A 12,333-nucleotide genomic window follows, 5' to 3' on the forward strand; every position below is an offset into this window, starting at 1 on the left:
AAGGAGAGGAGTGTGACAGTATTGATTAAATAAACATCTACAGAATGATGTAATTAGGAGGTCAAAAGCAGATTTAATAGATTAGAATCGAGTAACAACACAGGAGTTATTAGGCTTATAGATATACACAACAGGCCAGCAAAAAGGAGGTGGCTCTAGAAATCGTGGACGTATTCGTAATCATTTTCCAATGTTCTAGAGATTAGTTCCTGTGGATTGAAGGGCGGCTAATGTTGTCCCACTTTTCATGAAAGGAGGGAGAGAGAAAACAGGGTATTATAGACCGGTTAGCCTGACGTTAGTGGTGGGAAAGATGCTGGACTCAATTATAAAAGATGAAATTACAACTCATTTAGATAGCAGTAACAGGATAGGTCAGAGTCAGCATGGTTTAACGAAGGGGAAATTGTGCTTGAGTAATCTTCTGGAATTTTTTGAGGATGTAACTATGAAGATGGACAAGGGAGAGCCAATGGATGTAGTGTACCTGGGCTTTCAGAAAGCCTTTGATAAAGTCCTGCATAGGAGATTGGTGAACAAAATTAGGGCACATGGTATTGGGGGCAAAATACTGACTCAGATTGAAAATTGGCTGGCTGACAGGAAGCAAAGAGTAGTGATAAATGGGTCCCTTTCGGAATGGCAGGCAGTGACCAGTGGGGTACCAAAAGGTTCAGTGCTGGGACCGCAGTTGTTTATAATATGCATTAATGATATAGGTGAAGGCATTAAAAGTAATATTAGCAAATTTGCTGATGACACCAAGCTGGGTGGCAGGGTGAAATGTGAGGAAGATGTTATGAGAATACAGGGTGACTTGGACAGGCTAGGTGAGTGGACGGATGCATGGCAGATGCAGTTTAATGTGGATATCCACTTTGGCGGCAAGAACAGGAAGGCAGATTACTATCTAAATGGATTCAAGTTAGGTAAAGGGGAAGTACAACGAGATCCAGGTGTTCTTGTACATCAGTCAATAAAAGCAAGCAGGCACAGCAGGCAGTAAAGAAAGCTAATGGCATGCTGGCCTTCATAACAAGAGGAATTGAGTATAGGAGTAAAGAGGCCCTTCTGCAGCTGTACAGGGCCCTGGTGCATTTGTGGTCTCCAAATTTGAGGAAGGACATTCTGGCTATTGAGGGAGTGCAGCGTAGGTTCACGAGGTCAATTCCCAGAATGGCAGGACTATCATATGTTGAAAGATTGGAGCGACTGGGCTTGTACACACTTCAGTTTAGAAGGATGAGAAGGGATCTGATTGAGACGTGCAAGATTATTAAGGGTTTGGACACTCTGGAGGCAGGAAGCATGTTTCCGTTGATGGGGGAGTCCAGAACCAGAGGACACAGTTTAAAAATAAGGGGTAGGCCATTTAAAACAGAGTTGAGGAAAAACTTCTTCACCCAGAGAGTGGTGGACATTTGGAATGCTCTGCCCCAGAAGGCAGTGGAGGCCAAGTCTCTGGATAGTTTCAAGAAAGAGATGGATAGAGGTCTTAAAGATAGTGGAATCAAGGGTTATGGGGATTAGGTAGGAACAGGATACTGATTGTGGATAATCAGCCATGATCATAATGAATGGTGGTGCTGGCTCGAAGGGCCGAATGGCGTACTCCTGCACCTATTGTCTATTGTCTAAAAAGTGGAAAGGAGAAAGAAAATCAAATTTTCAGGTAAATTAGAGAAAGACGCAAGAACAAAAGAGTCGCAATGATTGAATACTTAAGTACTGGAATATTAACAGTGGAAAGGACTAAAATGGGGAGAAACTCATAATATACATACAGGAAAACTTTTTTGCTTTCAGCCCAATGAGAAAAGAAACAGTGTTGGATCTAGTTATGAATAATGAATTGGAGCAAGCAGAAAGTGATTTAGCAGGAGAGTATTTGTGGGACAATGATTACAATGTAATCAAACCTGGAACTGTTTTAAATCAATTAAGTTGATAAGGGATCTGGCCTGGTGGACTAAAATCAAAATTGGTAAACAAAGTAGTAAGTGAATATTAAGGGGAGGGGCTGAAGGTTGAGATGGTTCAGGTACAGGATATGCATTTTCCTATGAGGGGTACAGAACCAGTGATAAAGCAGACGATGACAGACGTAAAAATGAAAATGAAACAGAAGTTCTTACAAATATATGCATGAATACAGTGAACAAAGCCAAAAACAATAAGCACAAGGGATATCTAAAAAAAGGAAATGAATTGGGTAAAGAGAGAGTAAGAGAATAAGTTAGTCACTAACAAAAAAGGGAATGTAAATAGTTCATAACAATACAAAAGATAAAAGTCAGTCAAGAGGAGAGTGGTGGTGATTAGGAATCACAAAAATAATTTTAGTGCACAGACAATAATGAGAACTTAGCATTATCTTCAATAGAGATGTTGACAATACAGCAGTAAAAAAGGGTCAAGTGGTGATATTAGATAAGACAAAAATAGATAAAGAAGTGCCACTTCAGAAGGTGGCAGTACTCAAAAGGAAAAAAGTAAGCTAATCTGAATGAAATTATAGTCGGCTAACGAGGGAATTAACGGCAGAAACTATACAGACTCTGAACACAATCTTCCAATCTTCTTTGCACACAGGATAGCGCCAGAGGATTGGAGGATTAGAAATATTACATGCCTGTCCAGAAAAAAGGAAGACAGATAAACCTAAAGTTGGCGCTAGGCAAATTGTCACACAGCCATCGAGGGAAAAATTAACTAGCAGTCAGAAGATGTGTCAAAGTCAGCAGAGAATTATTAAAGGCAAATCATGTTTGTCTGACTTGAATGAATTCTGTTAGGAAATAATAAATAAAGTTGATAAGGGTATTCTGATTGTGTATACTCTTAAAATCTCATTTGGCAAAAACCTATTTGGTTTACTAATGTCCTTCAGGGAAGGAAACTGCCACCCTTACCTGTTCTGGCCTATATGTGACTCCAGACCCACAGCAATGTGGGTGACTCCCAACTGCCCTCTGAAATGGCCTAGCAAGCCACTCAGTTGTACCAATCGCGACAAAGACTCAAAGAAATGGAAATGGACAGATCACCTGGCATTGATGTAGGCACCAAAAAAGACAACAGCAGAACTGTCGACCCTGCAAAGTCCTCCTCAGTACCATGTGGGGGTTAGTGCCAAAATTGGGACAGCTGTCTCACAGACTAGTCGAGCAAAAGCCTGAAACAGTCATACTCATCGAATCATACTTTACAAACAATGTCCCAGACACCACCATCACCGTCCCTGGATATGGTCTGTCTCACCGGCAGGACAGACCCAGCAGAGGGGACGGCACCTTGGTATACAGTTGGGAGGGTGTTCCTCTAGGAGTCCTCAACACTGACTCCGGATGCCATGAAGTCTCATGGCTTCAAGTTAAACATGGGCAAGGAAATCTCCTACTGATTACCACATACCGTCCTCCCTCAGCTGATGAATCTGTACTCCCCCATGTTGAACAGCACTTAGAGGAAGCACTGAGGACGGCAAGGGTACAAAATGTACGCTGGGTGGGGAATTTCAATGTCTACCACCAAGAGTGGCTCAGCAGCAGTACTATTGAACGAGCTGGTTGAGTCCTACAGAACATGGTAAATGGAAAAGTCCTGGGCAAAACTGATGCACAGAGAGATCTGGGTGTTCAGGTCCATTGAACCCTGAAAGTGGCAATGCAGGTGGATAGAGTGGTCAAGAAGGCATATGACATGCTTTCAATCATCGGACGGGGTATTGAGCACAAGAGTTGGCAGGTCATGTTACAGTTGTATCGGACTTTGGTTTGACCACATTTGGAATACTGCGTACATTTTCTGGCCACCACATTACCAAAAGCATGTGGATGCTTTGGACAGGGTTCAGAGGAGGTTCACCAGGATGTTGCCTGCTATGAAGGACTCTAGCAAAGATGAGGGGTTGAGTAGATTAGGATTATTTACATTAGAAAGACGGAGGTTGACGGGGGGACCTGATTGAGGTTTACAAAATCATGAGAGGTATAGACAGGGTGGATAGCAAGAAGCTTTTTCCCCAGAGTGGGGGACTCAATTACGAGGGGTCACGATTTCAAGGTGAGAGGGGAAAAGTTTAAGGGAGATATGCGTGGAAAGTTCTTTAGGCAGAGGGTGGTGGCTGCCTGGATCGTGTTGTCAGAAGAAGTGGAGGAGGCAGGCACTATAGGGTCATTTAAGATGTATCTAAACAGATACATGAATGGGCAGGCAGCAGAGGGATATAGATCCTTGGAAAATAGGCGACAGGTTTAGATAGAGGATCTCGATCGGAGCAGGTGTGGAGGGCCGAAGGGCCTGTTCCTGTGCTGTAATTTCCTTTGTTCTTTATAGCTGCCTGGGTCTGCAGCAGGTGGTGAGGGAACCAACAAGAGGGAGAAACATACTTGACCTAATCCTTACTAATCTGCCAGCTGTAGTTGCATCTGTCCATGACAGTATCGGTAAGTGGCCATCGCACAGCCCTCGTGGAGGCAAAATCCTGCCTTCACATTGAGAACAACCTCCATCGTGTTGTGTGGCACTATCACCGTGCTTAATGGGACAGACTTTGCACAGATCTAGCAACTCAAAACTGGGCATCCATGAGGCGCTGTGGGCCATCAACAGCAGCAGAATTGTACTCCAGCACAATCTGTAACCTCATGGCCTGGCATATCCCCCACTCAACCATTACCATCAAGCCAGGAGATCAACCTGGGCTCAATGAAGTGTGCAGGAGGGCATGCCAGGGGCAGCACCAGGCATACCTGAAGATGAGGTATCAACCTGGTGAAGCCACCAAACAGGGCTACTTGCAGCCAAACAGCGAAAGCAGCAAGTGATAGACAGACCTAAGTGATTCCAAAACCAACAGATCAGATCTAAGCTCTGCAGTCCTGTCACCTCCAGTCGAGAATGGTGGTGGACAATTAAACAATTCACTGGAAGAGGAGACTCCACAAATATCCCCATACTCAATGATGGAATAGACCAACACATCAGTGCAAAAGATAAGGCTGAAGCATTCGCAGCAATCTTCCACCAGAACTGCCAAGTGGTTGATCCCACCGGCCTCATCCAGTGGTCCCCACATCACAGATACCAGTCTTTAGCCAATTTTATTCACTTCACATGATATCAAGAAACGGTTGGAGACACTGGATACTGCAAAGGCTACCGGCCCTGACAACATTCTGGCAATAGTACTGAAGACTTGTCCTCCAGAACGTGCCACTCCCCTAGCCAAACTGTTCCAGTACTGTTACAACACAGGTATCTACCCGACAATGTGGAAAATTGCCCAAGTATGTCCTGTACACAAAAAACAAGTCAAATCCAACCTGGCCAATTACCACCCCATCAGTCTACGCTCAATCTTCAGTAAAGTGATAGGCGTCATCAATAGTGCTATCAAGCAGCACTTGCTCAGCAATAACCTGTGCAGCGACGCCCAGTTTGGGTTCTGCCGGGCTACTCAGCTCCTGACCTCATTACAGCCTTGGTTCAAAAATGGACAAAAGAGCTGAAGTCCAGAGGTGAGGTTGAGTGACAGCCCTTAATATCAAGGCTGCATTCGACCGAGTGTGGCATCAAGGAGCCCTGGCAAAACTGGAATCAGTGGGTATTAAGGGGAAAATGCTAAGGTGTTTGGAGTCATACCTGACACATAGGAAGATGGTCATGGTTGTGGGAGGGCAGTCATCTCAGCTCCAGGATATGTCTGCAGGAGTTACTCAGGGTAATGTCCTAGGCCCAACCATCTTCAGCTGCTTCATCAATGACGTTCTCTCCATCATAAGGTCAGTACTGGGGATGTTCACCAATGATTGCACAAAGTTCAGCACCATTCGTGGCTCCTCAGATGCTGAAACAGTCCATGTTCACTTACAACAAGAGCTGGACAATATTCAGGCTTGGGATGACAAGTGGCAAGTGACATTCACGCCAGACAAATGACAGGCTATGACCATCACCAAGAAGAGACAATCTAACCACCGCCCCTTGACACTCAATGGCGTTATCATCACTGAATCCCCTGCTAACAACATCCTGGGGGTTACTGTAGATCAGAAACTCAACTGGACTCACCACATTAACAGAGTGGCTACAACAGCAGGCCAGAAGCTGGCAATACTGCAACGAGTAACTCACCTCCTGACTCCTCAAAGCCTGTCCCCTATCTACAAGGCACAAGTCAGGAATGTGATGGAATACTCCCCACTTGCCAGGAAGAGTACAGCCCCAATAACACAAGAAGCTTGACACCATTCAGGACAAAGCAGCCCGCTTTATTGGCAAAGGCTTCCGGCCCTGACAACATTCTGGCAGTAGTACTGAAGACTTGTCCTCCAGAACGTGCCACTCCCCTAGCCAAACTGTTCCAGTACATCCACAAGCATCCACTCCCTCCACCACCGACGCTCCGTAGCAACAGTGTGTACTATCTACAAGATGCACTGCAGAAATTCACCAAAGATCCTCAGCCAGCATCTTCCAAACTCATGACCAATTCCATCTAGAAGGACAAGGGCAGCAGATATATGGGAACACCACCACCTCCAAGTTACCCTCCAAATAACTCACTATTCTGACTTGGAAATATATCACCGTTCCTTCACTGCCGCTGGGGCAAAATCCTAGAATTCCCTCCCTAATAGCATTGTGGATCAACCCACAGCAGGAGGACTGCAGCAGTTCAAAAAGGCAGCTCACCACCACCTTCTCAAGGGCAACTAGCAATAGGCAATAAATTCTGGCCAGCCAGCAACGGCCATATACCACAAATGAATAAAAATAAATTACGTAATAAATAATCTTATGAGCAAAACTAAATACCATGGAATGAAAGAGACTGCGGCAGAATTATAACAAAATTAGTTCAGGGACAGATGCAGAATGTAGTGAACATTATTTTCCAGACTGGAGAAGTGCACAGAATTATGGCTTCCAGGAGTCAGTAATTAGGACTATTGATTTTTTTAAAAGCAGGGCAATGACCTGGACTGGAGTATACAGGTCATAATTCCAAAATGTAGTGATGATGTAAAACTCAGACTGCAGTAAACAATGGGGAAGATAGGACAAAAACAGAAGTTACTGGAAAAGCTCACCAAGTCTGGCAGTTTCTGTGAAGAGAAATCAGAGTTAACATTTCAGTTCCAGTGACTCTTCCTCAGAACTGGTAGTACCCAGGAAAATGTCAGTCTATGTGCAGAAGATAGGCTGAGGGATGGGGTAAGGAGTAAACGATAGGTGGGAATCGAGTCCAAAGAGAGACACGAACAGTTGTACAGACGTATGACGGGATAATGGTCTGACAATAATAATTTAATGAGGAAGATAGTAACAGACTTCAGAAGAACATAGAAATACTGGTGAAATGTCCAGCGACATGGCAGATGAAATTGACAGAAATGTACAGTGATACATTTTGATGGAAAGAATGTGGGCTAGCCAAGGGGAAGAGAAATGTACACATATCAATATTTCTAAAGACTCTAGAGTAAATTAAGCAAGATGTTAAAATGCAGATACAATTCTTAGCTTTCTAAATAAAGACATACAGTATAAAAACAAGAAAGCTATGTAATTATTTAATAAAAGTTCAGCCTCATTTGGAGTCCGATGCATTTTTCTGGGGACCACTTTAGAAAGAGTGTCAAGAGGAGATATACTGGAAAGGCAGTAGTAACAGGAACTTCAGTTGTGAGGAGATACTGTGAGAAGCAGTGATTATTCACAGTGAAGCAAAGGTGGTTAAGGAAACTTTGGATTGAGGTATTCAAAATCAAAAACAAATTACAGAGTAAATAAGAAAAAAAATGCTTCCAATAAAGTAATAAACAAGACACCAAATATTTTAAATTATTGGTAAAATAACCAGAGATGTCATAAGGAAAATAAACTTCACATGGTGAGCTGTTGTGATTGGAATAATTACCTTGTGAGCAGCGTGTTCTATACTAACTTTTTAAAAGGATTTAAATATATTTTTTGAAGTCCAGAAGTTGATATGGCTACATGGGAAAGGTACAGAAGTGGGCAAATTGGATAGATCTACCAAAGAGCCAGCTTAGGGACACTGGCCTCAGTTTGTGCTGTGTCATTCTATGATCCTGAATGACCTATTTGCTAAGGCTTGGAGTTCCATAACAGAACTGAACTGTTCTTAAAAAAAAACAGTAAAATGTAATTAAGTATGGTTTCCAGCCAGTGAAAAATCTCAATACCTTTTCTGACGTAACTGTGCTGAGCCCAGGCCAGTAAAAACACAATGAGGCTGAGAATAATATTGGCTAGTTCTCTGAAGAGAATCTCAAGGGGGAAATGTTCTTGCCATAAAAGTGCCTATGCTGCTGAGGTCAAGAACATACCAACATTAAACAGAGCTAATAAATAGAAATGATCTGGAAATGTAGAGAGGAAGAAAGCATTAGTTTATTCATTGAGAGGTCTACCTAAAACTTGAGCTTTTTGACATATTTTTGAAAAAAAAGCAAACAGAATCAGAATGAGAAATTCTGCCTACACTTCTGATCATCCCTTCACCTGAATTCTGTATTATGACTTATACAAAAATCAAAGTAAACAATAACAGAAAAGTCTGTAAAAACTGACATTAAAAAAGCATGGAAAATTGATCCTTATCCTTGGAGAGAGAGAGTTAGGCTGTGTTCAGTGACAGAAAGCATGGTGCTATCATTATGAAAAGTCCATACATCAGACAGTCTGATCTGTTCAATAGGACTTAAAAAGTCAATGAACTGTGGATAGCAAAAACGTGGATTTTTTTATATTATTCTACATTTACATTATGATTTGTTTGGTGAACAGAAATAGTGGTGATTGCTATGAAAAATATAGTTTGTATTCAATAATACTGATAAATACAATTGCCTTATCAACAAAAATAAATGTAAACGAAAGCTTTTCAAAAAAAGTGCTTACCTATATAACTGGCAGTTATAAAGCTGAAAGAAATAACAGCCATTAAGCATTTATGAATCGAATTCTTTATGCACTTTAGTAAGACAACTGATGGACAAGCTGGCAAATTTATTGCAGCACAGATTTATTAGAAAGTTCAAAACACTCAAATTCTGATTAGTAAAACAATCAAATGAAAAAGCTTCCAAATCAAAATATAGAGTTTGCTTATTACTGAATTGATGCTAATGAGCAAAGATGCATCCATTTGCTGAATGCTGCTTATTGAAGAAAATGAGAAAGATTTTTCTGAAAGAGCAACCTGGTGAACTTTCCCAATGTGAACACACACAGTTTTACTATCTACAATCTCACGTACATGAGAATATGGATAAAGTTAAAATTAATGAGGCCTGAGAGTTTCATTGCCAAACTCATAACAATCACTGTCTTCATTGGTGCATGAAGTTTCGGCAAAGATCTGTAACTTGAGTTGTGGGTGAAGTTTTTGACTTGCTCGCCGAGCTGGCATGTTTTCATTCAGACGTTTCATCACCATGCTAGGTGACATCATCAGTTGAACCTCCAATGAAGCGATGTTATTCTACTCCGCTTGGAATTTATACTGTCAGGTCTGTTATGGTGAACAGCATCATTTCCGGTTTTGTTCTGTATGGGTTTGTATATGGGGTCTAATTCTGTATGTTTGTTGATTGCATTACGGGTGGAGAACCATGCCTGTGGAAGTTCCCTTGCGTGTCTATGTTTGGCTTGGGCTACTATAGTTACTATTGTTACATGTACATCAACTAGCAGCAAAACAGCCTGACAAACTCTCCTTAATATCGGTACACTCAGACAATGAAGGCCATCAGTTTAACTGGAACATGGTAACTATAGTAGCCCAAGCCAAACATAGACACGCAAGGGAATTTCCACAGACATGGTTCTCCACCCGTAATGCAATCAACAAACATACAGAATTAGACCCCATATACACACCCATACAGAACAAAACCGGAAATGACGTTGTTCACCATAACGGACCAGACAGTATAAATGCCAAGCAGAGTAGAATAACATCGCTTCATCAGAGGCTCCACTGATGTCACCTAGCATGGTGATGAAATGTCTGAATGAGAACATGCCAGCTCGGCAAACAAGTCAAAAACTTCATTGGTGCACAATAAAACCAAACATTTAAGCTTTGCTCACTGATGTAGAGCTACCCAATGTTTTTCCTGAATGATTATTTCAGAAACACTGCACCATTGAGCAATGACAAGCCAACACAATCAAACAGACACAAAGAATTAGGGCAGCACAGTGGCTCAGTGGTTAGCACTGCTGCTTCATACATAAAGGACCTAGGTTCAATTCCACCCTCAGGAAGCTGTCTATCTGAAGCATGCACATTCTCCCCTCTGGGTTTCCTCCGGGTGCTCCGGTATCCTCCCACAGTCCAAACATGTGCAAACTAGGTGGATTGGCCATGCTAAATAATACCATGGTGTTCAGAGACATGTAGATTAGGTGTATTATAGGGGGATGGGTCTATTTGGGATGCTCTGAAGGTCAGTGTGGATGTGGTGGGCCGAAGGATCTGTTTCCACACAGTAGGGGCTCTATGATTCAATAGTGAATGCAGCAGGTCAGGCAGCATCTGTAGGGAGAAAACAGTTAATGTTTCAAGTGCAGTAACCTTCATCAGAACAGAGGATAGATGGAAAAGGGTAGGCAGATGACATGACATGGTGTGTTGGGGGAGGGTTGGTTTTGGAAAATATGGTACATGGAGATGGTGTCTACATGGAAAAAGAGAGAAAAAGAAACAGGCAAACAAAAAGAGATTGCTGTTGATAAGCCAAGAGAAAGAGAGTTCAATCATCTTACTTTGGATTCTCACTATGTGTGTATTGATGCATTTCCCACAAGAGGAGGAAAAGCCTTCTGAACGTAGTTTCATTTTAAAAGTGGACTTTTACTTGATGGGGATAAATAAGAATATCAATGCCTACTAGTAGCGTTCTCTTCTACTATTCGTAGAAAGCAGGAAAGGAGAGGAAATCTCAGCCTGGATGAAATTCTGCAGTTGTCAGGCCACAAATAAATGTCCAGAAGCGCACAGAGCAGCCTGTCACCTAAGAGTCATAAGTAGAGGGCTGATAGATTGCAATTGGCCCCTGGCTGTACTATCAGTGTTGCTATTCTGCAGTAGGGACACACCTTGCAGTTAATTATTCTAAAATTCTTTAAAAAGAACATGCTTGAGAACAAAACTATTTCATCAACGATGCCAAAGTGTCATGTTACAATGATAGTTTCATCAGCCAGAAGTGCCTGGTATACGCAATTAAAATTTAGACAATGCAAGCTTTACAACACTGTGATAGTCATTTCACTTCCTGTATGTATACCATCATCCAATACATAGGATGGATAACTGACCAAATTTTACTCCCAAAATGACCAGCTTGGAGGTCCATCAGATTACACGAAGATGAATCATGCTTCCCTGAAAACTCACGGACTCATTATTCAAAAAGCAGTTAGTTTCATAGCAAGTGCTTTGTAGCAATTTTGACAAAAATTGTTTAAGTTTAAGATATTGTTTACAAATATCTACCAAGGCATCTGCAGGATCCAAACAGATCCAAGGACATTAAGAAGGCTCAAACTTAATCTGCTTTGCTGTTTTCTTGCTCTATTTGATTTACAAAGATCTCAAGTTAACCCATTGTATATACATTGGCGCAACCAATTAATTCCATGTTCTCTTGAATAGACTTTTATTTGATTGAAGAAAGTGGGTATAGTGGTCTGGGTTCAAGTAGCACCTGCCTCAGAGGTGTGTCGATGCTGAGTTAATTATGAATTGCAAGTTCCCACAGTTTGCTGATTGTTTTGTGTCACAGTGCAGATAGTTGAACAAAACCAACACCCCTCTCCAAGATTTTTGTAAAACAGCTGTGTTTTCACATAAATGTCTATTAAACTTGCTATGGAAAGTTAAATCTAGTAATTCATACCATAAGAACCTTTTAGCAAAATTCTAATTGATTATAACAGCCCATCAACTTAACTTGCCCAGAATATGAACCTTTATAAATATGTGGTCTCAATCATTCAGGTTGTAACTATCTCCTGTAATTTTTAAAAGTGTCAAATTTAACATTTTCTTTTTTCTTTCTCTCTTGTAATCCATTCTTTCCATGTATTCTTTCTGCTTTGAGTGGCAATTAATTAAAAATCATTTGGTCTTCCTCTTTATGCATCTGAATCTTTAAATTTTATTGATTAAGGAGATCCAGCTGGTCCCTTTATTCAACAAGGACCGAGATTCCTTGTTGCCCTTGATTTGCTATTGTTAGCATCCTCTTACAGGAACACCACTGGCAAAACAACTTAAAACCTGAATGT

General features: G+C 41.6%; 1 protein-coding gene across 1 annotated transcript in view; it reads right to left on the bottom strand.

Annotated features, from left to right (window-relative positions):
* The window catches only part of tbcd (tubulin folding cofactor D), a 125,040-nt gene that overhangs the window by 79,288 nt on the left and 33,419 nt on the right, over window positions 1-12,333 (bottom strand). The window contains exon 10 of the mRNA XM_059653557.1: window positions 8,935-8,957. Coding sequence (XP_059509540.1) covers window positions 8,935-8,957 — 23 coding nt within the window. The remainder of the gene's footprint in view (window positions 1-8,934; window positions 8,958-12,333) is intronic.

This window comes from Stegostoma tigrinum, chromosome 22 (genome assembly GCF_030684315.1).
Source record: "Stegostoma tigrinum isolate sSteTig4 chromosome 22, sSteTig4.hap1, whole genome shotgun sequence".
Lineage (NCBI taxonomy): Eukaryota > Metazoa > Chordata > Chondrichthyes > Orectolobiformes > Stegostomatidae > Stegostoma > Stegostoma tigrinum.